Here is a 27,842-nt window from a genome sequence, read left to right on the forward strand (position 1 = left end):
CTTCCTCCACCGCAATGAGTGATTCCCTCGCCTTAAACTTCAATATTATTCAGTCTGGGATAAAGTTCATCCTGAAAACGGGGCGTCAATAAAGGCTATTTTTAGGTTGAGTGAACAGGTAGATTTTGGGTGATTACCAGCCTCGGATAAGTGTCGATATATCAGCTAGAATAAGACCTTATTGAACCTTTTAACACTCTCCAAAACGTAAGTAATATCATTTGACCTACCCAACACTGGAAAAAAAACAGATTGGATCTAGAGTCCAGATTCTTGAAAACATTGACAAGAAAAAGGACTTTTGATTCAATCAGATTTAAGCTTAAATCAAAAGGAAATCCGCTCAAATTAAGAGGCTTGGTTCGTGATTTAAGCTTAAATCTGATTGAATCAAGAGTATTTTTTTTGTCGATATTTTTAAGAGTCTGGACTCTAGATCCAATGTGTTCTTTTTTCCAGTGAACTAGGTTAAACCATCCAGACTTTTGAAGTTTAACGTTTTTGTTTCACTCACGAATTTAATGGAGGGATCATTATTATCACAGTACAGTTTCAAATCAAGCTTCTTTCCCAAATTCCACCTCCCGATCGATATCATTTTAAATAATACCGACAGTATTTACCGATTTTCAAACACATCGGTTTTTTTAGCCTCTCAGTTATAAGCACGAATGATGGAATTTCATCCCCTAGCATCTCATGGATGCAAACTCGCACCCCGTTTTTTTAAAGGAATATCGACCTTATTTGAGGTAAATGTGAAATATAATCTGTGAACTCTGGCAACGTTTCAGGAACTGTATGCCGTGTGAAGCCGCTGAGTCACATTTCCACCCTCGAGTATTAAAATATTCACGCACGGAGGTATGCCAGTTATTTTACAGAACCGTCGGATGTCGATATAAGCTTCATTTAGAAGGGGTTAATACCATCCACACCATGAAGAGTTCCGCATGAGAAATATTTGCGGTTTGAAGTGCACAAAGAAGACAAAATCAGAGATTTTTGACTGATGAATTTTGTATGGCTCTGTAGGTATGAAAGGCCGCGATTTTGCCAGAAACCTGTGATTTTTACCGCAATTTTGCACACACACACAAAAGAAAAAAACGAGTTTCCCCGCTCTTCTGTTTGAAAACCCCGTATTCTGCCGTGCTACGAAAGACCCCCGAATAAACACTCGAGAGAATTCCTCCGGATTAAACATGTATTTTTTAGTGAAGTCATGGATATTTGTCTTCGAAATGTTCGAATATTTTCGATTAAATTGTGAACAAAATCGTTTGCAAGATTGGAAGAACAATATTCACAACTTTTCAAATAAATTAATATTTTATTGAAGGGAATTTGGCAACGCCTGAAAGTTCATACGGCGTCTCTCCTTAGCATGACAGTAGTTAGGGCCTTCCCATTTTCACAATCGACCAATCGTGACTGGAAGTTTTTCCACCCCGAGCCAGAGATTGGAGTTTCTTATTGCGAAATGCAGCCCGAATGGGCCTGTTGCATGCAAGAGATACAGCCGTGCGAATAGACTTTTTAGAGGTTAAATGACACGAAAATTACGATGGTCACATTAAAAAAGTCTGAAATACACTCCTTACTGCGCAATTTGCGTTGTTAGGAACGCGCTTTTTCAAATTTCCCTCGTCTGGGGGCAGTTTTCTAACGGCAACTCGCGGCTATTTCCGGTCAACTAAAACTGACAACATAACCTAAAAATCGGAGCTCGTGATATCGTGAAATGAAATGTAGAAGGATTGCGTTGGATGTTTAAAAGTTGATCGATTTGGTTACCGCATAAAGCGCACATGGACCACTATAAGAGATCACGTTGGGTTTGTAAACAAACTGAAGGAAAAAATAACAACAACAACAACGACTCGGCATCTTCCGGAAATCACCGAGCCCGCCGTTTGCTCGTTTCCGGTGATTAGAAAACTGCCCCCAGACGCGGGAAATTTGAAAAAGCGCGTTCCTAACAACGCAAATTGCGCAGTAAGGAGTGTATTTCAGACTTTTTTAATGAGACAATCGTAATTTCCGTGTCATTTAACCCCTAAAAAGTCTATTCGCGCGGCTGTATCTCTTGCATGCAACAGGCCCATTCTTTTATTCCACTAGCGGGCCGATTATTGACATTTATAGACAAAGCGATAGACAAAGGAGACACAGGAGTATGGAGCTACCCTATTGGTTGAAATAGGTGGTTCCTGTAGACGAAAGGAGAAAATGATGGAATAACTAGCGGGTCCCTAGCGGGTTGTCGTTACTTAGTCTCTTACCTACCTCCCTTGTCCATTGCTACTACCGGCTTCCACCAATGGGATCCCTCCATATCTCTTTCGTCTTCTTTGTCTAACAATTTCAATTATCGGCCCGCTGGAGCCTTAATTACTGATACCACAATCAAAACACGAGCTCGGATGGAAAGTGTGTACGTGATTGCGGAGGAGTAGCGAGTTGATCTGACCCTGGAAAACGGGTAATTGATAAAGTCTAATTTGAATTTTTATTTCGTCGCTCCGACTTCCCGTGCCGGATGCCCGTCTGGCGCTCATCAATGCGCATATTTTCGAACATTTAAAATGTAGATTCGAATCGCGCTACTTACGATGTATTGATGTATTCCGATCACCCGATTCTTCCCGCCTTTAGATTAAACGGTCTAAAGGCAAGGAGCACAAAAGTTAGCATCAGTAGCGTGGCGTACTTTGCGATATATCGATTGATCTGCACTTTAAACCTATGTAAATAGATCGATAAACAGGGTGTTTGCAACGAACACCTTAATAATCGATTCTTTACCATAGCTTTAAATGGGGAAAATATCGATAATCGATCATTCACGCCACGCCACTGGTTAGCGTCCGTATACGGGAAAATTATACTCTTCTTGTGCACATAACCGGACACTGGAAAGAAAAGAAGAATAAAAATGAATTGAAAGTCGATGAGAAATAGTTTTCATTGAGTAAAATGTCATTGATGATTATGCTTAATTTAAGCCACTTTTTTGCTTTAACTCATGCCTTTCCCCTTTATCTTCCGAGAGGAATTCAGGCTGAATCACGGTAAAAGAATTCTTGATAGCAAATAAGAACGTAGACGTTCGTAGGCAGACTGGATTCGGTTAATTTTTGGATAGATGACTGTTGCATCACCGTTGAAATTCGGACCAATCAGGGTTGGAACCAACCACGGGAAATCCAAAGCGCGCACCCGACATAGCGCCTTCAACATCGTGTAGATACTTCAAACGCTACACCTTTACACATACGATCCGGTGTGCAAATTGCCTACACTGCACCTGCTGAATCGATCGAGGTACCTTTGACAAATAAAATAAGCGCAGCTGCAGTTATATGCACAAGAATTAGTGTGGCAGCTGTAGTTCATACATTTTTCATAAAATTCAAAGCACTATCGGAGATTTCAGCTAAAGTGATGCACTTTCAATCCACTGACATGACGCCGCGAAACGGATTACCACGGGCAATCCAAAGCGCGCACCCGACATAGCGCCTTCAACATCGTGTAGATACTTCAAACGCTACGCCGTTTCACCTACGATCCGATGTGCAAATTGCCTACACTGCGCCTGCTGAATTGTGCACCACCGTATTTCCAGGTGTACACTTCTGCCGTGCTAAGTGAAAACGCCGTATAAGCATTCCAATGTTGCCGAATTTCTCCTTTGAAAATATTTATTTTTGAAGATAGTTGTGAACATTTTCCCTTGATATTTTCAGACTTTCTAGATCAAATTACGAACGTAATCTTTTTTACAATTGGAGGATAAAAATTCACACATTTTCTTAAAATTTAGTGAAATATAGAATACGGAAACGCCCGGCTCATACTACGTTCTCACTTAGCACGTCAGACTATCCACCCGCGTCCTACAAATCGGGCACGTTCTGCACGCCTCCGTGATAACACCAATTTTATTGGAAATCGAAAAAATAGATAAATATTAAAGGCGGTACGGTGCACAGAATAATCTTGTTATTATGAAACAACAAAACACCAATTTCCTTCGTGTACTGCACCAACTAGAAACCTTTTACTCCCATTCATTTTTCGGCCTACCTTCGGAAGTAGGTCGAGAAATTTTTGATTTGGTTCATTCACTGTTTGCTGTGCTGCTGAGCTCAACAAACTAGTGGATTGGGTTGAAAAGAAGATGAAAGAAGAATGTGCACTTTTTACACTTTACTTCATCATCATCACCTCACCGCGGTTGTTTTTTTTTTCTTGCGAGGAACATCGCCATTTCGGAAAAATTAGTTGCCCTTTTAGGTTGCCGGTGAAACCGTTTACTCCCATTCAGTTTTCGACCTACTTCCGGCGGTGGGTCGAGAAATTTTTGATTTGGTTCAAACACCGGTTGCTCCTGAACTCAACAAACTAGCGGATTAAGTTTTAAAAAAAAATAAAAACCTTCTCCATTATGATTTGGTCGAAAAAGTCAACGAAATCCACTCGCGAAAATTCGCCTCTTGTCGCCGTATTCAAAAATGTAGAACACATCGGTCTTGAATGCATCGGAAATAGTCTGAGTAGGTCAGCGCAACGGTTTCCTTAGCCTCACGTGACTGCGCTAGATAGGTGATCCAAACCGATCTAGCAAAAAGTGCAGGCATGAAGTTTTTCTGTGAGTCAAACGGAGTTTTAAAACCCGTTTTTTCCTGCGTCAGAGTTGTTTTTTACAGTTTTTTTTCGATGTCGTCTCGTCTACGCGTGCATCAATAAATTTTATTCAATGCGCCCGTGAACTTGACCCCACTAGTCGAGGTCGAAGCTTGAAAACTGACCCACACTACGGTTTGTGGTCTAGTTACTAGCGAGTGAATGGAAATTTTTCACTTAATAAAGGGCCGTTTATTTTTGATGATCAGTCCTTTCGGAATCTGTTAACCCTCGTCGTACAAGCTCAGGTCGCAATACTCCTAAGATTATTTCACACGAGGACGCATCAGAAAAAAGTTTTAGTTTCTCAATTAATCAATTACGTCAAGAAAATTCACTGTACTGTAGGTGAACAATAATAAAGAAAAGTTAGTCTCTTTTACTTACACCTATTTACAGGGTCTAACTTTTGGACTGCGTTAAGCAGAAAGGTACGAAGCCACATCAGCTATTGCCAAATTTAATTGGGCACTTTAATGTTATACACTGATACGGTTGTGCGGATTTCTGTGCAAATTTCAGTGTATTTTCCGCATATTGCAAAGCAAATTTCTTGAAATTTTCAAAAAATTCCGAATAGTCGTTCTCTTGTAAAAAATTAAGGTGCCCGATTAAATTTGACTATAGTGAATGAGGCTTGGTTTTTTTTTTGCTTATCGCTGTCCGTTTTATATCCTAAGTTGACTCAGTCAATCAGAAATATATTCCGGAGTGTCAACACAGTCCCTGTAACGAGAAGTACCCTAGTCTTCATTAAATCGCATCGGATCAAATGAATATGAACGTGGCCCAAAATAAGTTGACCTGACCTAACGATGAGTGTGGCTAATTTTACGAGTCATTCCTCCGGCCTAATATCGCGTAGTTTTTTGCGCTTTGAGAATCTATCTTAATCCACCTTGAGAAAACAACCAAATTTACTGCAAATTTGAAGAACGACCATTAGATGAAAGATAATTAGGACGTTATAATACTGTGGAGCTATCTATGTACTTAGCCTTTGAAAGAAGCACATGTCTATTTCAAGGCTAGATATAGATTATTAGTCATATTAAATGTTCATTTTGGATAATCCCACAATTAAGTCCTGATGCAAATTACACGAGACATCATCAACCGAAATGGTGATTCAGGGCAGATAGGGCCTTTTTCCCTACAATACGTTTGCAGGTAGCTAGGGCCCAGATCTTACACTGAGGTCAACGCAAAAAAACACTGAAGTCAGTGTAAAATAAGACCAAGACTCATTTTGATAACGACGGCGTCAGTCATGATCATTGTCAGTTTAGTGCGATAAGAGTGATGTCAGAGCAAGCGCAGTCAACGGTGAAGTCCGTGAAGTGTTACCCGTACGAACTCGCTCTGTTTTAATGTTTGAAGTTCCTTACGTTGCGGCCACGGGACCCTATTTTAGCATGTACACCAAAGAAAAAAGTGATGCTGATTTAACATTCTGGATGTGTAAAAGTGTGCGAGAACTCACAAAACGCTGAATCAACCGCCACTGCAGTTATTTTTACATCTTGACATTGCTAAAGTAACTGCTGTAGCAGTTAATTCAGCGTTTTGTGAACTTTTTTCATCCAGAATGTTAAATCAGCATCACTTTTTTCGGTGCACTAGCCCTTTACTTTTATACGTATGTATTTCCACGAAAGTACTGATGCAGATAGTCGTAGGACGTATTTCTGCCGAACGGAACTAAGCGACATGGAGGAAGAAGGGGAAAGCGGGTTGGATCGGCGGGTGCTATACGGATCGCTGAGCTCATTCCGTCCTAAATGCTCGCAATGCTTCTCATGGCGCTCAGTTCCGTTTGACAGAATTATCCAGAATTCTAAAATCCTCAAAAGGAACTGAAATTGGCGCTTAGTTCCGTTTAACAGAAATACATCCGTATGATCCTTAATGACGCTTAGATCATTTAATTCGCCCGGCTGAAAATTGTGTGGTTTTTTTCTGCAAATTTTGATTGTATACCTACATCTTATCCACCTTGAGAGACCAATTGGACTGCATTTTGCAATTTGGACCTATAAATTCTGGCTCATCTGAAAAAACACTTATGTGCAAAGGGAAACTAATGGCACATACGTTGTTTTTAAACCGGGCCGGAATTTATAGGTCCAAATTGCAAAATGCAGTCCAATTGAACCTCATGCGACCTCGAGAAATCGCCATTACATGAATCATTACATCCTCTGCGAAAAAAGTTAATAAAGCGTGTTGCAAATTTAAAACCAGTCCGCTGGGTTCATCTTCTTATCCACGTGGAATTAGAAGTAATCAGCATTAGAATCCATGACGATCGGATTTTTATTTCATATCGACGCGGTATCAAGTATGGTGATTTTCCTCTTCTCTTCTCTTTTGATCGCACTTGGACATGTTTCAGAACCAAATGGAAGATTCCGTTAAGGCCGATTATGAGTATGAGTCTTTCATCAGAGAATGCGCTATTTTATGACACTCGCAACCAGAGTTGCCATTTTCCATAAATTCTCCTTCTTTCACTGTAGCCGACGTAAACAACAGTGAGGCCTTAGAAACTATCAATGTCAGGATTTTCAAGGGGGAAACCCCCAAAAAAATAACTTAGGTCTTCTCGTAGATAAGAACTAGATGGGTGTTTCCAATCCTATTGTCACTAATTTCGTTCTCCTAAATGCTATTTCTGCCTGCACAGCCTTCAGCTGAACGAATACCTACAACAAGTAAAAGAAAACACGTTTAAGGCCTCTTTGAGGTCTTAATTTCGTCATCTTCCGGCCAAATTATTACAAACGCCATGCAACGTTTCAAAATTTCCGCCGCCTTCTTATTTATTTTTTTTTTTTACAGAGAAATTGTCGGTTGAATCTGTTTGAAAATTTCACTGAATTTTATCGGCAGCACAAAGGAAATTCAGTGTTTTCGGACAGCTTTGTAGAATAATTTCTCTGTAAAAAAAAAGTGGTGGCGGAAATTTTGAAACGTGGCATGACGCTCGTGATGCTTTGGTCGGGAGGTAACGATGTCTTGAGGAACCGATAAAATATGCTTGACATTTTTTTTGAAATTTCTCCGGGCCAAGTTCTAAATAAGTTATTTCAAGATAAAACAGAGAAAAGAAGATATGCAACTGCTGTTGCGCAACCCCCTGCCCCCCCCCCCCCCAACTCGTTTCACCCCAAAATGTGACCTAACTTCTTTCTTGTTCATTCGTCCCATTTGGACTATTTTCTGCACTAAATAACCACTATTTGGACGTATTTCTACCAAACAGACCTATGTGGCGATGAGAAATGTGGGGTGTGCTCTAGGAATCTGGATAAGAAGCAATGTAAAAGTGGGCGTGGTTCCTTTTGAAGAATTGGCAAAGCGGGATATTGCATTCTATCAAAGAGACCTATGTGCAGCTGAGTGCGGAACTCATGAGCCGCGGGCATGGCAAGAGAGCCTTGTGGACAGGGCTCATGAGTTAAAGAGCCCCGACGACGACGTCGACGTCTCACCCCGCTTTTTCATTGCCGCTGACGTCACTGGCGCTTTATTATTCTCATTCACTCTTACGGCCAGAGACTAACGAGCACACCCCATATTTCTCACTTCCACATAGGTCTGTTTGGTAGAACTACGTCCATTTGAGGGTCAGTTATAAAAGCGCCTATCTGCATAGGGAAACGAATAGCACATAAGGTGTCCTTTAAGTATTAATACATCTAATTGATGGTTAAGCTAAGCGGGCACTCACGATTCCAGTGGCGTGGCGTGAAATGCGATGTATCGATTGTTATGCCATTTAAACCTATGGAAAGGGATCGATAAACAGGGTGTCCACAGCGAACACCTTAATGATAGATTCTTTACCATAGGTTTAAATGGCATAACAATCGATGTATCGCAATTCACGCCACGCCACTGCACGATTCTGAGTTCATATTTACATTAGGCTGGAGGAGAAGCCCTCGAGATGAACTTGCCACGTCATCGTGACCCTCGGACACGTTCATCTCTCTCGGAGACCGGTCTCGACGTCTTAACTCATCATGTTCAGGCTCAAATACCGATGCTTGCAATGGAATATAAACACCTCTGGAGATGTCAATTCGTCGTCTTCCGGACGAAGGAACGTAACTCCATTCCAAGGTTGCCAGATTGACTCAAACATTTACTTTATTTTATGAACATGTACATACATACATACATATAAGTCGCTTTACACCACTCCCTCGCGCTCTACGACCCCTAACCTCCACTGCTCTCTTTCAAACCACAAATCTTGGGGGATTGAGCACCTTAACATTTCCACTTCAATCCTTTCCCTCCATCCTTTCATTGGGCGCCCTCTGCGAATGAAAATGTACCTGTCCAATTTGCATCAAAAAGATGTCTGATTTTTGCATGAAATGTGGAGAAAAATCGGTAAAATTAGCAGTTGAAAATGCCTAAGATTCCCCATGTTCATATGCAATAAACGACGGGAAATTTGGCAACATTGAAATGAATTTACGTTCTTTCGCGAGGGAAACGGCGAATTGCCAAGTCAAGGAAGAGCACAGAATATTCGGGGTTTTACTGTGCGTGCAAGGGTTTGGTTACACGGGAAAATCCGGTTTTTGGACCATAACTTAGTGAGCTGCTAGGTCAAAAATAGCAAGAACTTAATTTTGAATGCGGGTACACTGTTGAAAATTTTAGAGTGAGATTCAAAAAACTAAATCCTCCAAATTCTCCCGGTTAAAATGACATTTTTTGCTGAAAACTCTGGCAACATTGAAATGTAGTTACATTCTTTCTTGAGAGAAACAACGTATTATGGAACTGAATCTACTCTTTTTACGGAGTGTCACATGCTTTTATGGTGCTAATTTCACTTCACATTCTTATCGCTGTTGAATCACGGTTTTTTAACGTCAAATACGCTCCGGCACTGAATATCACTCCTTGATTTCAACCGTTTATCAGCCCTATCCAGTTAAATGTTTAATTACTCGTGCAGGGTTTGTACTTGCCCAAAATCTAGACAGTGTCATTCTGGGATTCTGTCCTACGGTTGTGATTCCGTGTAGTACGCACAGTTAATAAGTAACAGCATAGTGGCATATTCCAGTTGTAATTTTTTTCTTGTCAGCACAGATTTATCAAAACCGTTGACTTCAGACTAAACCCCGAAAAACTTTGAAAACCAAAGGAATGAAACTCATTATCAGCGCGTAATTCTTTGAGCAAGGCTCTTCCTTACCTCCTCACAACGCTCTGCGCTTCAGACAAATAGAGAATGGGTATTGTCCTGCATCTGCTGTAACAACACATACTAATTTCGGACCATCTAACCCGGTTGGTGCTGAGAAACGATATTCTTGGTGCCTTTCACTATAGGTGCAGAAAGTTCCTCAGTGTGTCCGTTTTCTGCAGTACACTGCAAATTGCCCTATCACACTGCGGTTAAAGTGATTTCAGCAGCAAAATTTCCACGAGTTACTTTTGACAAATAAATTAAGCGCAGCTGCCGTTATATGCTCAAAAATTAGTGTGGCAGCTGTAGTTCATAAATTTTTCATAAAATTCAAAGCACTTTCGGAGATTTCAGCTAAATTGATGCACTTTCAATCCACTGACGCCGCGAATCGGATTACCACAGGCAATCCATAGCGCGCACCCGACATAGCGCCTTCAACATCGTGTAGATACTTGAAACGCTACACCGTTTCACCTACGATCCGATGTGCAAATTGCCTACACTGCGCCTGCTGAATTGAATCAGAAGAATTGTGAAGAATTGAATTGTGAGTTCGAAAACACACCAACTCGGGTTTTTTTCACTATTTTACGGTTTAGTAACATTTATGGATAGAAGCAAAGATGCACGCAAAAGGAAATTTCGAAATTGCAATCGGAAGTACTCGAAACAGCGACGGGAAAAGGGAAAAATCGAAGTATTTCATTAAAAATACCAATTTTTGGCCATTCCAAGGGAAACGGGTGGCCATCCAATTTTGCGGTTTTCTTTTTTCGGTTCAGTATACCTTGTACCGACAAGTTATAGAAATATTCAAGCGTTATTCAGGTCGAAAAATATAAATTATATAGATTCTGGGCAGACTATATGAAAAATCAGTATCTGAAAGTCGGTGGGAACGAAAACACACCAACTCGGAAATTTGTAAACGCTTAATTCTCTGTCATCAAATATGGTGTATCGATTTCAACTTGGTGCTTTATAAAGTCTCTAAGTACTTGTCCTTTGGCACCAAAGAGGTTGTTCTTAAACTAACTTCTTCGCCCGCTGCGCAGCAGTTTTAGGTGTTTCCTTAACATTTTTTTTTCCCAAGTTGGTGTGTTTTCGAACTCATTGATTCAAATCAAATAAGCGCAGCTGCAGTTATATGCACAAGAATTAGTGTGGCAGCTGTAGTTCATACATTTATGGAAAATGATTTTTCATAAAATTCAAAGCACTTCCAGAGATTTCAGATAAAAGGATGCACTTTCAATCCACTGACGACGCCGCGAATCGGATTACCACGGGCAATCCAAAGCGCGTACCCGACATAGCGCCTTCAACATCGTGTAGATACTTCAAACGCTACACCGTTTCACCTACGATCCGATGTGCAAATTGCCTACACGGCGCCTGCTGAATTGCACATCACCGTGTTTCTAGGTGTACACTACTGCCGTGCCAAGTGAAAACGCCGTATAAGCATTCGAATGTTGCCAAATTTCACCTTCGAAAATATTTATTTTTGAAGATAGTTGTAAATATTTCTCCTTGATATTTTCAGACTTTCTAGATCAAACTACAAACGGAATCCTTTTTACAATTGGAGGATAAAAATTCACAAATTTTCTTAAAATTTCGTGAATTATAGAATACGGCAACGCCTGATGGCTCATAATGCGTTCTTACTTAGCACGTCAGACTATCCACTCGCGTCCTACAAATCGGGCACGTTCTGCACACCTCCGTGATAACACCAATTTTAGTGGAAATCGAAAAAATAGATAAATAGTAAAGGCGGAACACTGGAAAAAAAGAACACATTGGATCTATAGTCCAGACTCATGCGTACTTTAGAGTACTTTTTCTTGTCGATGTTTTTAAGATTCTGGACTCTAGATCCAACGTTTTGGCGCGTATACGTAGTATACCGCCTTAGCGATCGTTTCGAACCCTGCTCGATACAATAATCGAGTCCCTTAGTTCCTTACCGGAAAGTGACTACCGCGAACTTCTGAGATTTTCCAAAGCGTGTAAAAAGTTTATTTACCCGTCAATAATTATGATTTAAAGTTGTTTCTCATTCTGGGGCTCGCTAGTTTATTTGCAGTGAATACCAAGAGTCTACGTTACTTGGTTTTCTTAAAAAAAGCCTAAGAGTACGACGCGCTGATTTAAAATATGCATATATAAGCAGAATCAAGCGAACTGATTCGAGGATGGCTGAGCAGGTCGGCACTCTCGGAATGAGAATTTAACTCCTCCGTTTTGTTCAAAACGTTGCTTTGACAGATCTCCACACCTCTGTTATACTTTTCAAAAGTTGGTACCCGTGCTCTGATAGTGCAATCTGTGTAAGTGCAATCTGTGATGAGCTTCGAGACTCATTAGACCATTAGCTAAACGTGGCTCATACAGGAATCCACTTAGCCCTCTCTTCCCCACGCTCCTGATCACTGCGTCGGCGTCTCGACGAACAATAGCTAATGACGGTCGCCAAGCGAGGCCGGGATCCTCAGCCGCCCTCGCCCAATTACTTACGCTTCATTAACCATTTCACCGTCACGCTAGGATTCGTCCAATTTTCCAAAAAAATTGTTTCGCGAGTTTTTAGCAATTTTTTCCTTACTCTCCGTTAAAACACAAATTAAAAGAGGTCTCATTCATAAAAATCGGTCAAATAGAAGAGAAGTTACAGTATTCGAAATCCGAAGAAATCAACAAAACTTCTCCAAACAAAAAATAAAATGAAGGGGGAAAAAAGAAATGTATAAATTACAATTTAATATGATTGACCTCAGAATGTGACAAGCAATTCAATTATAAAAAGGAGAAAAAATTGAGTGAAATTACAAAAAATTAGCCTCTTGCAAGGGGCTTCCTTGTATGAGTTTTGACCTGAAGACAAGTAAATCCCGTTATATTATAAAACGAAATTGACTCCATAGTTTAATGCCTTAGTTTCTTGAATACGATTATTTTAAGCACTCGAAAATTTATACCAGCAATTTTACCCATGGGGTCATTTTCTGAGAGCTGATAATATCACGAATTTCTCATAGAGCCCTTCAAAAATGGCTTGCTTTTTGGGCAGCCGATTCGGCCATCAAACCGGGGTTTAAATGGAAGCTGATAGTAACACAAAGCTCTGAGAAAAATTTTGGGATGAGATAGGAACGGTATGTAAATTACGTGGAGAGGCGGGCATTCTGTTCAGCATATCGATACATAAGTATTTTCACACGTAGAATTTAATTTCCACGTCAGGGAGTCGACATATTTTGATTTTTTCGATTTTATACGGAAAATTTATGGTTTTTCGGGATTGAAATTACTTACAATTGTTTCATGAAAAATGAATGCACCCAAAATGACTATAGCATTTTGACTTTCACATACGTGCACTCACTAAATTGATTGGTAAATTCAAAGAGTGGGTGCATCGACCTGGTATATCAAGTTTCTGCGATTTTTTACGTCAAATCGGTAGATTTTCTGGATGTAGATTGCTTACTTTCAATTCATGAATGAATAAAGCATGGACATGGTTGAGCTTCTTTGCATGAAAAGACGTTTAAAATAACAAAATCAAGACATATTTAATGCAATTGCATTTATATCGAGTCAATTTCTTTTCAATAATATAACGGGATTTATAATACCGGTGATTTGGGTATTTTAGCCCCAAAATACCTTTAAATCGACTTTATCTTCTAGGAGTTAGACAGAATTTTTCCTTTCTTCGCTTAAATTTTTCCGTAGCACTTTTCTTCAAGAATCTGCTAAGATTTTGCTTGAGGCAGATCAAAAAACTTGAATTTGTTCGAATAGCTTTCTAGATTCACAATACACGGTCTCGTCAAGGTGCGTCGTTGACCTTGCAGTGTTGGATCGTGAATTCTCTTGTTGTGCTGCTTGCCTTTTTTGAAATCTCTGTAAATGAAAACTAAAGGGGTTGATATGTGCGAGTTAATGACGCGCCTTATCAACACATTGTGTTGGAGTTCACTGCTTGTTTTTTTTTCCCAGTGTACGGTGCACAGAATCAACTTGTTATTATGAAACAACAAAACATCAATTTCCGTCGTAAACTGCACCAACTAGATTATCTTCAACTTTTCTTCTAGAGTGGCTGTGTGGAATATTGATAGACTCCAAACATCCTCTGAACCGTCACCTGTTTTGGGATTTTAAAATATTTTACTTATTTTCCTTGTTTTGCGCAAAATTTCTAATAGCAACCGAAGTTCTCTTCATAATTGATTCTGTTCTTGTTCTGCTGCGGAAAAAACGAGTCTTCATGAATCTTACATAAGCGCGCGGCCGATCATTCGACATCGGTTTATTTCGGAAGCTGCCTCCGAGAGGTGAATCCTCAAGGATACAAAAAAATCAAGACGAGACCGTGAAATACTACCGCTCTTAGTCCTGATTATCGGTTGTAAAAATGCCATTTTGCTCGGAGTGCGAATTTACCAACGAGATTTAGCATTAAGTGAATGATTCATGAATGACTCCTCAAATTTTTATGACGGTAGTTAACATCAATTCGCCTGTTTCTCGTCAACATTTACCTCATATCGTTATCATCAGAAAGAGTATTCATCTTGGCTCTTGGACTAGATCATATGGATTACATTTTGCATCGAGGAACCTTAATTTCCGGCCCATTTTAGAAACAACATACATGCCATGGATTTATGCAGATATGCATAATGCAGATAGGTGCCTTTATGGGAGAGCCAGAAATTGTGGTTCCTTATTGCAAAATGTAATCCATACCTCTGGGAAACCGTGAAAGTTAGTGTTGGTTATTTTGATTGCAGGTTTCCCACTCCATTTGGACTCAAAGTATTATTCCCTAAATTTCTCCGTATTATCTTTTATACCCTGTCTGAGCAGGAAGAGGGAAAGAACGGGCTGATAGTTAAAATTTATAGACAAAAAAGGCAGCCGGAGTATGGAGCGATCCTGTTGGTTGAAATGGATGGTTCCTATAGACTAAGGGAGAAATTGATGAACTACCTGAAGGGTTTCCCCGTCTCCCGCGGGTTGCCGTTAGTTAGTCTATCGCCGCACCTCCTTTATTTATTGCAACCACTCGCTTCCACCAATAGGATCCCCCTATTTCCCTCTCGTTTTCTTTGTCTGTAGCTTCGTCTATCAATTTCAGTAATCGGTCTTGTAAGTGATTCTTTTATTCTGCCGTGCTATGGAAAAAAACCGTTTGAGCATTTTGACATTACTCAATTTCCCTCGCCAGAACACAAATTTCTTGGAGGACTTTTTTCGTTGACTTACTGGAAGGATTTCTTACACGGAAAAAACGAGTTTAGGGCTGGTACCTGCACCGAAGGTCCCAGCCCTAACCGGGTAGGTAAAATTGCTTCACCTCCACCGTCATAGGGGCAGGCCCGGCGCGCGTAGAGCCCAAATCTACCTGCTTCAGGATTCAGCCCTACCTGGTAAGAGCTAGACTCTGTCCAGGTAGGACTGGGCCTTACCCCTGCAGGGCCTGCCCCTGTGGCGGTGGAGGTGAAGCAATTCTAGGGCCCAGCCCTAATTTCGTTTTTTTAGTGTACGCAATTGAATATGGTTTCACTGAAAATTTCAAGGAAAAATTATTCCAATTATTCTCAAAATTGAATACATTAGCCGAGAAACTTGAAAAGTGTCTAATTTTGCTCATGTGACATTCTTTCTTGGCATGGCCGAATCATTGTCGGTGAAAATAAGCAATGGAAGCGTGTTTCTGTGAACTTTAAATTAGTAGAGTAGCGCTAAATTACACGCATTTTAAGTCCCCCCTCCTAAAGCCCATTTGAAATAATGAAAAAATAATGCATTTAGTCTCTGTAACGTTTTAAATGTACATATAGATTACACAGCGTTTCCATTATTTGCGAGACGCTCCTAAAAAATGCCCAATTTTTCATAAGTACGGTCCCATTATGTGCTGGTTCTAGATTTCTTGCACTAAGTGAAAAATAATAATATCATAAGCGACTTTTGAATCATGCGAAAAAGATATTATCGTAGGACATTACTCCAGGCTCATTATTGACATTAAATTGAAATAATTTTTTAAAATAAACCATGACGCATTTGTACGTACAGACCTCGAGCCTTGAAGATCCGGAATTTCAAGAGTTGAATTTTCATACATATTTGCGGTTTAATTAAGGCGTTTGAATTTGAAGTTTGAATTCGCGAACGAGTAAAAGTGGCCTGAGGATAATAAATACGAGACAATCCGAATGGACCACTGTAGGAAACGACTTATCCACATTTTAAAAAATAAAATCGAGTTAAAAGTTGTTCAAGTTTGGTCAGTTCCTACTTGTTCCTTTCAAATTTTCTAATCCCATGTAAATATTTTAATTAAAGAATGTAGACGTTTTTCTTCCCAGATGAATCATCCTAAGAAACAGCTTCTTGAGTATAAAGCAGTAATAATCAATTAATTAACCTACTCGAGAAAAATTCAAGTCCATGGCGTCTTTTTTTGAATGGAATTCTTGCATAACGCTGCTATTGGGAATTTAATTACCTTGCCATTTGCAACATTTCGCGAGAAACATGATGATGTCACTGGTTTTCTCTAAAATTAACTCCCTACCTCTAAAAGCCCTCTCAAAATCCAGACCGTAATGGAGCTCGTCAAGTAGAGATAAGGAGCGAATTAATTTTGGAATTGCCATTTTACTTAAGGATTTTTAATGTCGAAATTCTGATTTTTTAGTCTGCAACTACGGCAACTCTGCTAATGTACTGAACAGAAGAGAATGAGAGTTTGACAGAATTTCAGAATTTCTCGCTGTTACGGCCTCAACTTCGAGAGCTTTTTTGAGATTATTATTGACTTTAATTTTAGATATATCAGTTGCACAATAATGTCGCTCACAAAATATCTAAAGAGGAAGGTGGTTAAGTTGCAAATTCTTGCTGCATGCAACATATCCGTCCAAATTAATCAATCTTCCTAAATTTTCCGGTCAGGAACTATCGTTTTTAATTTAATTTTTCATTGTCACAAAACTGTCGCCAAAAGTCAAGAGAACACGTCGACAAAGGAACGAATTTAAGCAAAACTGGACTCAATCAGTTCCCGTTGACTAATTCCTGCTTATTTTCCATTTCGTCACAGGAACACCGGGAAAAAAAAAACATTGGATCTAGAGTCCAGACTCTTGAAAACATTGACAAGAAAAAATACTCTTGATTCAATCGGATTTTTGCTTAAATCAAAACGAAATCCGCTTAAATTAAGAGGCTCGGTTCTTGATTTAAGCTAGATTCTGATTGAATCAAGAGTACTTTTTCTTGTTGATGTTTTTAAGAGTCTGGACTCTAGATCCAATGTGTTTTTTTTTCTAGTGAAAGCTAGGCAACCAAATGCCTTGAAACGTTCTACGAGCTCCTCCTATCCGAGTATTATAATATACTTACAAATTATCAGGACTGAGTTTCGTCGAATTATCTTGCAAATAATTAAAACATAAGAAGAAAACAGGCAACTCTCGATGTAGTCATGTTAATGTCGTCCAAATTTTATGAAATTCCTGGATCTGGCACGCTTAAGTCAAGATTCCAAAGCTTCATTGCGTCAGTTGAAAGGAAATAAAAAATAAATACTTTCCGCAAAGTCTTTAAAAATTCTAGTAGCTAATGTGCGAATGCACGTCACTACTTCTAACCGAAATGCATGCTCACTACTCTGCTTTGCTATGCAAGAACGCCGTATAGACCATCAAGCGTTGCTAAATTTCCTTCAATAAATCATGAATTCTCAGGAAAATTTGTGAATATTTCTTCTTCGATTTTTCGGAAGATATTTTCGTAATTCGAGCTGAAAACTCTGTAAATTTCAAGGAAAATTACTCATAACTTTTTTAAAATTTAATATTTTTGGCGAGAAAATTCGGCAACATTCGAATGTTTTTGCGGCGTTTTTACTCGGCACGGTAATACTGTGTCGAGGAAAAAAACCGTATAAACACTCGAACGTTTCCAACTTTTTCCCGATAAAAGTAGGAATTTCATACCAAACCGATGTATTTTTTTCTTGAGATTTTTCATCAGGAAATGTCATTCGCAATGCAATCTAACGTTTCTGAAATTTTTAAGGCGAAATATTCATGATTTTCTCAAAAATCAATGGTTTATCCTGAGAAATTTTCTAAGGATTAAGGATTTTTTTTTTAATCTAAGGCTCATACGTCTTTTTTCCTTGAGGACGGCAGCAAATTCCTCAATGACGCCCCACTAACTTAAAATAAATCACATTTTTAAATCCGATAATTTGTTTGCCTCGCCACTCGAGCACCGGTAGTAATTTCCGCGACTCGTGCGACAGCCGCTACTGTCAACGTCAAAAAGCAGGCTTCTTTTTCCTTGTGCCCGAGTCACAGCGAAAAAAAAGTATTTGAGTCAATGACCATTTCTGCCGTATGTTTTCCTTTAAATTTGCATGCTCGCGAGACTAATTGTGTGCAAAAGCGGCTTACGTGTACCTGATCGGAACTCGCGCAGGACGCAAGCTACATTTCCGGAGTTGTGATCGCTCCGGGTGAAGATGCTCGTGCAAAGCGGGGAAAAAATATTGAGGAAATCCATCGAAAAATTATTTTCTGTCACCCGATGCCCAGTCCGACCTCGTAACCTCGCGTAAAAGTACCGACGAATGAGGAAAATTCACTCTTGGTTGCAATCACTCAGTGGTGTGGCATGAATGATCGATCAGCGACATTTCTCCATTTGTAGCTATGGTAGCTCCTATTCACTCGATTTTCGTGAGATGCGGTATCCGGAGGTATTTTTCAACGGGAAACTCGAATTTTCGGTCAGATTTTCAAAATTTCAAAATCCAAGATGGCGGCCGTGGCTTAAAATGCTAAGCCTGCTGAATGTGGATGAGGACAAAGATAACATATTCGCCACTATTCACCATACTTCGTTAAAAAAATAAATTCGTTCTTTTAAAAGTTAATAGCTATGAGGGGCGGCTCGCAGAGCGAGTTGCAAGTTCATCGCGAAGCGAGGAACTGGGGGTCCAGGGAACAGCTCGCACAGCGAGCTGAACACGGCTAGTAGTTTATATATGTCTTGGATATGAGCGGCCCAGAGCCGCTCTCTAGCGGCAGTGCGTTGGAGTTACTGCGTGTTTTCAGGTTCCGTTCGGCAGAAATACGTCCGACTTTTTTCACCCCCGAATGGAATTTGACGGAGGCTGCATTGATTCGTGTTTCAGATATTCGAGCGAATGAAGAAAGAGGTGCCGGCGTACCTGGAGCGGGTGGCGGCCATCTCCGGGGACTGCATGCTGCCGATGTGCGGGGTCTCGAGCAAGGACCAGGAGCTCATGAAGCGGGAGATCAACGTCGTCTTCCACGTGGCCGCCACCGTCCGCTTCGACGCCAAGATGCGCTTCGCCGTCAACATCAACATCCGAGCCACCAGGGACCTCCTCACCCTCTCCAGACAGTTCGATAATCTCAAGGTTCGTCCAAACCCTAAACTTCATTAGCTATAATACACACTTAAGGCTTTTTTCACACAAGCACGGTTTGCGGAATGTCGGGTAATTGTTCGAGGAACTAGTTTTAACTCACCTATAAACACTTCTTGGAACCCACAGTTCGCGGAACTAATTCGTCCAAACTGTGCTCCTATGAGTGGACAAGGCCTATGACAATTTTTAAGTGACACTCTATGCATGGAGTATATATCGTCACCTTCCGGCCAAAGTATTACAAGCGCCATGCTGCCATTTTATTTTTTAAAAGAGAAATTGTTCAACGAATCTGTCTGAAAATTTTTCTGAGTTTTCTCGTGCTGCCGATAAAATGCAGCGAAATTTTCAAACAGATTCAACTAACAATTTATTTTTAAGAAATAAAATGAAGGCGGAAATTTTTAAACTTCGCGTGGCGCTTAAGATATTTTGGCTGAAAGGTGACGAATAGCGCCCGAAAACCCCGAGTGATATAAATGCGGAGTGGAATCCTTACGGATCCTTTGGTCTCCTTAAGGAATGACGGAAGACATCGAAATGCGATATAATTCACAGTTGAGGCAGGGTTATGTCTCGTCCGATCAGACCAATATAGTTTCAATAATAGGGCCTTCATGGTGCTTTGAACTTAGGCTGTTTCCCCGTACATGAAACCAAAGGCTGTTTCTCCGTACATAAAACCAACATTATTATCCCTCCGTCGGGCATCTCTTAGCATTTACAATAGTAATACAACAAATACAGTTAGAAACGTGGGAAGCAAGGTTAAACTGCGAAGGCTTGAAACCAAAAAGCCCTCATTTTTAGGTGCTTTTCGACATTTTTAAGGTGCCGTAGGGATTTTTAGTGTTACACTCAAAAAATTTTCTCAGTATAGAAGGCTTTTACCCCAAATGGACCACTAGACAAGGTACGAATTTCAGCATTCTGATACATGTTTCTCAACCGAAATTTCACGTAGAACACGATACGCACAACGAAAATTACCAAAATCAACTCCTGACGAAGATATTTAATGATTCTTGATGCGTGAATTCAAACCACCCGCTCATGAAAACTCAATGCTCTACGTGATTCACATCGCGCTCTAAATGTTTATCATGACAGTCTCTGCGATGTAAAAATCTTCAACTTCAATCTTGACACTTTGGCTCAGCTATAGCAAATTACCAATAGTTTGAACAACACATGGTGGAAAATGAACATCGCTCGATTGAGAAGCTTGCTGAAACCGTTGTAGCACGCGATTTGACTCACGTAGAGCTTTGAGTTTCTTGTGAGCGGGCAGTTCAAATTCCTCGTAACCAATGTGAAATAAAAACGTTAATATCTTCGTTAGAATTGATTTCGGTAATTTTCGTTGTGTGCATCGTGTTTTACGTGAAATTCTAGTTAAGAAACATGTACCAGATTACTTAAATTCGTACCTTGTCTAGTGGTCCATTGGACGGAATATCCATCGGGACATGAGCCTTGTCATTCATGTGCTCTCACGGATCTCAGAGCTCATGTCAGATTGGACATAGTTCCTTTCGATTTGAATATGTCCAATTCATACTGGAATTACGCACCTGCGAGTCATTGAATCGACTTAACATTTTTGAAACAGCGCGGGTTCACCGCCAAAATGCCTGATTTCCGACGCCGGAGAAAACTGGTTGCCTCGAAACGGTCAAAGTAGACCAAGAATCCTGCTTCCTGATTTCCGACCCGAGCCCCGAGTGGGCACCAGCGCGGAAAGGCCCGCGCGAGTCATATTCAATTGTCGAGACGACAAAAAACCGCATTCAATCGTGCCCCGCATAACTCACGTTGCCAGGTTTTCATCGTGGGATTTTACTCCTGGGTTAGCTTAGGGTTCATTTTTTAGTGAGAGTTAAGACTTGTGGAATCTATTTCTGATCGGTTGCTGGAGTCCACGCCAAGTAAGTTTACGCACTCAAGTACTGTAGTAACTACAAGTTACAGATCTTCTAACGTTAGTTTAGTATGGAAGGTAAATGCAAGTATCATGATGGCTGTTCTTCATCACAGTCTACACGGAGAAAAGAATTCATGCGTGGGACCCGAAGTTTAGGTCATGTGGATCTCTGAAGTTTTCGGATTGAGCATCTGAACTCTTTAGGTCCAGCTGCTGAGGTTTGGATCACGCATCTGAAACTTCAGTTCTTACATCTGAAGTACTTCGGTCTTCACATCCGAAATACTTCGGTTTTCACATCCGAAAAACTTCGGTACTCACATCTGGAAAACTTCAGATGTAAGAACTGAAGTTTCAGGTGTAAGAACTGAAGTTTCATATGTTTGATCCGAAAAACTTCGGTTCTAACATCTGAAGTACTTCAGGTGTAAGAACTGAAGTTTCAGGTGTGTGATCCGAACCGCGACAGCTAGACCTAAAGTGTTCAGATGCTCAATCTGAAAACTTCAGAGATCCACATGACCTAAACTTCGGGTCCCGCGCACGAGGTTTTTTTCTCCGTGTGGGTTAGCCTAGGGTTCATTTTTTAGTGAGAGTTAAGACTTGTGGAATCCATTACTGATCGGAGCCCACGCCAAGTAAGTTTACGCACTCAAGTACTGTAGTAACTACAAGTTACCAATCTTCTGACGTTAGTTTAGTATGGAAGGTAAATGCAAGGATCAAGATGGCTGGCTATTCTTCTGTCGCAGTATAAAAGTGCGTAATTTCATTTGGAGTAGACTCTACTATGAAGCCATGGGATTTCGCCAAGTCACATCTCGTTATAACTTTTGTGTAAGGGGATTTTAAAAAAATAACGGTGTTTCCGGAAAAAAGTTGACGCTGACCACAAGGCCAACCTGCATTGGAAAAAGAAGTCACGGGCTGTATAGACTTACCGTCCGTTCCGGGCTCAGAGGCCGAAAGTTCCGGGAGCCGTAGCTTCGATTGATCCGGGTGCTATGCCCAAAACTTTCGGCCTCTGAGCCCGGAATTAACGCGGACGTTATAACTATACAGCCCGTAAGTACGGCTTCCACGGCCGGAGTTTTTTTTCAGTGTGACCGGCTACTGAAAGGTCTAAAAATAAAATATATCGATCAAACCGAGAACATATCGCGCAATAACTGAAGATCCACCACAACTCTCTCCCTCAAAAGACCCTAAGCGAAGCACGTAGTGTTATTTTTGGGGAATTTGGCAGCGGCGCTGGGCGGATGCGGGTGACATTGAGAGGGTCGCGACACTTGCGGGTGATTTATCCGCGACGTGAGAGTGAGACGTGAGGAGAGAGCCGAATAAACGACTCCAAAAACCGCCGACCACAAGGGACAAGGCACAACGGCCAGCGGCAGGAGGAGTCACTGCCACTCGGCCGAGTCGCCGCTCGCTCAAGACAAGACAGGATCAAGTTCAAGACCTTGTCGCTGCCTCCGGAAGGCCTCCCAGGCCGCCAAGCTCAAAATTACACTTTGAACAATTCTGAAAATCCCGCATTCATAGTCTCACATTTGGACGTATTTCGGCCAAATGGAACTGTAGGCGAGTCAGGCCCGCCACAAGGGGGGGGGGGGGGGATACTGGGTCCTTGGTACCGGGGCCCGGGCCCTGGAGGGGCCCGTGACGCAGGTGACAAACCACTACGAATTCATGTGTAACCCTTGTCTCGTAGGGAAAAGTGAAAAAATTACCCTAAAAATTCCGCAAAAGGTGAATAAAGTTTCAAAAACACGCTAGGGCACTATAAAATTTTTCTTACTTTCTTAGAGATTTTCAAGATTTTGAGTATATGTAGAATGATATTTTTAGTAACTGTGTTTCATTTTCTTCCGTTGTCGGATGCTAACAGGCTCCTTTCTGGGCATCCTCGACTTCAATGGCTTAACTCCCTTGCCATAGACGTACGAAAGGGGAGTCCAGGGGGGCCCGGCTCCCCATAGAATTGAAAATTATCATCTGCCCCCTCAAAAAAAAATTTATAGATGTTTTGAATGCAACAATTCGAAAGTTTTTGGTGCTGAAAGTAAACAAAAAGGCGTAATTATTCTGCAGAAATTGATGGAAAATCTCCATCATAAGAGCTTCATAATGTGTCCAAATAGATTTAAAATTTCAAAAATTTCCCGGGGGAGGCCCCCCGGACCCCCCCCCCCCCCCCTGTGCTAGGGGCCCGGGCCAGAAAATTGGTACCAGGGCCCGAGATGGGATGTGGCGGGCCCGAGGCGAGTTGGGAAAGATGGGGTGTGCTCTAGAGAGGTGGATAAGAAACAATTGGCTTGCATTTTGCAAAAAGGAACCAGGAGAATTGCAATGTTGCTAAAATTGTGCATCTTCTTTTGTCATGGAAGGAAAACCTGATTATCCATGAACAGTTTCTATTTTTTTCGCTAAAAACTGTAAATTTAAGACAAAAATGATCATGTAAATTTCATATTTCTTCGTGGTTTCAGTAATTTTATCGCCAAGGATGAAGTTGCACAATCTTAGCACCATTGCAATGCTTCTGGTTCCTTCTTGCAAAATGCAATCCAATTGAGGGGCTTGGAGGACAAGGCGCACAAGTGATGCAGCTTTTCAAAAAATTGAGTTGTTCATGATTTCACGTAAAACTAGTCTTAATGCATACTCTGTGAAAAATTCGCTCCGGATTTCAATTTTTAAGAATCAGGAAGTCACTTTAAACCTTATTTCCGCCATAAGGATCCATGTAATTGCGAAACTTCAAACACGTATTTCTCGAAATAGCAACAACTGCACGTATGCACCTTGGCCTCCAAGCCCCTAAATGTAAAAATGGGCATGATTCCCTTCGGAAAAATGGAAAAGCGGAATTTTACATTCTGTCAAACGGAACTATGTGACAACTGCATGCGACACTTATGAGCTTTTGACAAGAGCCTTATGGACAGGGCTCACGAGTTTATGACTCCCGAGCGTCGTCCCGCGTCTCGGTCGTCACCGCTGACGTCACTGGCGCTTTATAATTCCCATTCATTCTTACGGCCCTCGACTAACGAGCACACCCCTTCTTTCCCGCCTGTCTCTGGTTCCGTTTGGCAGAAATTCGTCCATTTTAGGTTCTTATTCGTGTGATGTGGAAGTCATCTCCACGCTAACTATTGAAATGCGTAAGGCCTCGATAGACGATCAAATTCCCGAACCAATTCCGATCAAAGTAGCATCAAAGTGTCGGGAGTCATCGGTCTTAAACTCATTAATTTGCTTCATTTTAAAATGAAAACTTGGCAGAAATGTTTCCTGTGGCAGGAAATGATGAATGGTGGCACTCCGTTCTGATCTTACTTTGAACAAAAAAGTGCGGCCCGTCAAAATTTGATGGTAGATGGTGACCACCAGTCATCAGCATGTCTACTTTGATCGGAATTGGTTCGGAATTTGATCGTCTATGCAGGGCTATAGACGAGCAACGAGAAATACCGGCTTAACTGACAATTTTGGCGAAAATGAGTTTTAGTGACTTTGCCGCATTCTACAGTATAGAATACGCAAGCTGACGATTGCAGTTTTTTTCCAATTCTGTAGGAGAAAGCTTCAATGACTCTGTAATATATGAAAAAATCGCAAATCCATCCTTAAAATTACAAAAATGGCGAAGTTTCCTCTTCGTTCTGGAAAATCGTCAGTTTGCAGGTATTAAACGGTATTGTTCGTTAGGCATCGATAGACAATGCGGAAGATGAAGAAGATAAAGAGAAAATGGATCGATCGTATTGGTGGAGGTGGAGGTTGCAATGGACAAAGGAAGTAAATAATAGAGTAACTAAAACTAATTTAGAAAATCATACTATTTTGTATTTTAAAATTTTATCAATTACAGAAAGAATTGTTGGATTATCTAAATTAATCAATATAATTCGAACACATGGAAATGATTTCGTAAAATCATCAATAATACCTATTAAAGTTATAAAGTTTTTAACTATTTTTATGATTATAATCATATTAAAAATACCAAAAAAAATCCATTTTTAACCATCCCATACAATGTTACTACTTAAGTTTACAAAAACAAGTAGTAAGAAAAATAGATTTTTTTATGAGAGAACCTCTAATCGGATTGCATTTTGTAAAAAGGAACCAGAAGCATTGCAATGATGCTAAGATTGTGCAACTTCACACTTCGCAACAAAAATACTGAAATCATGTAAAAATATGAAATTTACATGGGAATTTTTGTCTTAAATTTACAGTTTTTAGCGAGCAAAACAGAAACTGTTAATGGATAATCGGGGTTTTCTTCCAAGGCAAAAGGAGTTGCACAATCTTTGCATCATTCCAATGCTTCTGGTTCCTTTTTGCAAAATGCAATCCAATTAGCCCATGTTTTCTCAAAATTGAGTAAAGGATCAAGAGAATAGAGTTTCTAGCCGGCAACATGGTGTCGTGTGTCCTCACCGCAAAGCGACGCGCAAATTGCCAGTGATTAGCCCATATGGTTTTGACAAGGCGAAAGATGGGGCAGTTCCGCAAGTTTGATTACTCTCTCAGGGTTTCTTTCCTGTACTTTAAGAGCTCCTCCTTTCCCACCGAGATCAAACAACGAAATTAAGACGAGAGAAAAGTAAACACATTTCCTCCGCTGGCATCTACGAGTTGAGCAAGTTTCCTCCAAATCGAATCTTTTGTCTAGAAATATTACTACAGCCAAATTCTGAAGCCCCTGCGGGCTGATTGTTGAAATTGATAGATAAAGTTATAGGCAAAGAAAACAAAAAGGATATGGAGGGATCCTATTGGTGGCAGTGAGTCGTTGCAGTAGAAAAAGGAGGTAGAGGTAATAATAGACTAACTAACGGCAACCCACAAGAGACCCTTTAGTTAGTCCATCACTTTCTCCCTTAGTCTATGAGAACCACCCAAATTAACCAAAAGGGTCGCTCTATACTCATTATGTCCTCTCTGTCTATAGCTTTGCCTATATTAATTTCAAAAATCAGCCTGCAGATTACGGAAAAGACTTAGATCAATATAAAGGAACTGAGGTCCGCGAGGCTTATGCGCTTAAGTCTTTCTTCTTTACTTCATTTTTACAGGTTTATCTGGGGTTCTATTCGGCAAGAATACCCTCATGTTGCATTTCAATTCAAACCCATGTAAAATAATCGATTTTCGTTCGATTCGATTTCTTACAAAAGATATAAATGGGAGATATCCATTGTTGCTACTTCCCCTTCGGTATGCTCTCCTCACTACGGTTGCTAGACTAAAACTGATCTTTCCGCCTACAACAGGAACAAGAGCAGCCATAAATTCCTGGTAAAAATTACGACAAAAAGCGTAGCAAAGCTACAAGTGAAAAAAATTGATACGGGCCAAGTAAACACCGTCTCCGATTGATATTAGTATAGGACGCTCGACAAATTAGTACAAATGATTTCTCTCTTACTTGTACATATAGTAATGATTTGTTGGTATAAGGTTGCCCGTAATTATGTACTTTATTCTTGCTGTGATTGCAGGCGTTCGTGCACATCTCAACAGCTTACTCCAACTGTTTGAACAGAGTCATCCAAGAGTGCTTCTACGATCCGCCTTTCTCAGGGTCAGCCGCGATCAGCCTTGCTGAAAAATTCGACGACGACATGTTGGAGAAAATGACCCCAGCGTAAGTACCTTCAATCTTTAGTCAGTGCTGTAACTGAGGAGTTATTTACAGGGAGTCCGTATGGTGCTGTGCTAAGGAGAAACGCCGTATGAACATTTGAAACTTGCCGAATTTCCGCCGATAAAATGTTGTTTTTGGAAGCAAGTTATGCATATTTTCCTAGAAATGTTCAGATACACTGGACAAAAAACACATTGGATCTAGAGTCCAGACTCTTGAAAACATTGACAAGAAAAAATACTCTTGATTCAATCGGATTGTTGCTTGAATCAAAACGAAATTCGCTTAAATTAAGAGGTCTGGTTCTTGATTTAAATTAGATTCTGATTGAATCAAGAGTACTTTTTCTTGTCGATGTTTTTAGGAGTCTGGACTCTAGATCCAATGTGATTTTTTCCAGTGTATATTAGATTAAACTGGGAATAATGTTGCCTTAAAAATTGGAAGAAAAATATTCATAACTTTCCTGGTAAATTCATATTTTATCAAAGGCAACTTGGCAACGCCCGAAGGATCATACGACGTTCTTCCTTAGCATTGCAGTATGGTGCTCTGCGAAGTTTCCGCGGACAGCGCATATCGACGGAAAAATTTCCAGATCTCGTTTGCGGTGATTAAAAATCTCCGCTCCCATTTTATTTTTTTAAGGGTGAACAAATAATTGGCATTCCTTGAAATTTTCATAGACCCCGAAGCGACCCTCCCATCTGCTTTTTGTGAGATTCGGTCGCCAATTTTTTGTGTTTTTTTGCTCTTAGTCACATTTCTAGCTATTGCGTCGTTTTCATTATCCAGATTCCGGACGACATAATACGTTCATAGTTATATAATACGTTTCGATTCT

At 40.5% G+C, this 27,842-nt stretch overlaps 1 protein-coding gene across 1 annotated transcript in view; it reads left to right on the forward strand.

Moving 5' to 3' along the window:
- Positions 1-27,842, forward strand: part of LOC109036094 (fatty acyl-CoA reductase wat) — an 81,618-nt gene that overhangs the window by 37,409 nt on the left and 16,367 nt on the right. Inside the window, exons 4-5 of the mRNA XM_019050038.2 lie at positions 19,146-19,394; positions 26,853-26,998. Of these exons, the coding sequence (XP_018905583.2) occupies positions 19,146-19,394; positions 26,853-26,998 (395 nt within the window). The remainder of the gene's footprint in view (positions 1-19,145; positions 19,395-26,852; positions 26,999-27,842) is intronic.

The sequence above is a fragment of the Bemisia tabaci genome, chromosome 9 (genome assembly GCF_918797505.1).
Source record: "Bemisia tabaci chromosome 9, PGI_BMITA_v3".
NCBI classification, from domain to species: domain Eukaryota; kingdom Metazoa; phylum Arthropoda; class Insecta; order Hemiptera; family Aleyrodidae; genus Bemisia; species Bemisia tabaci.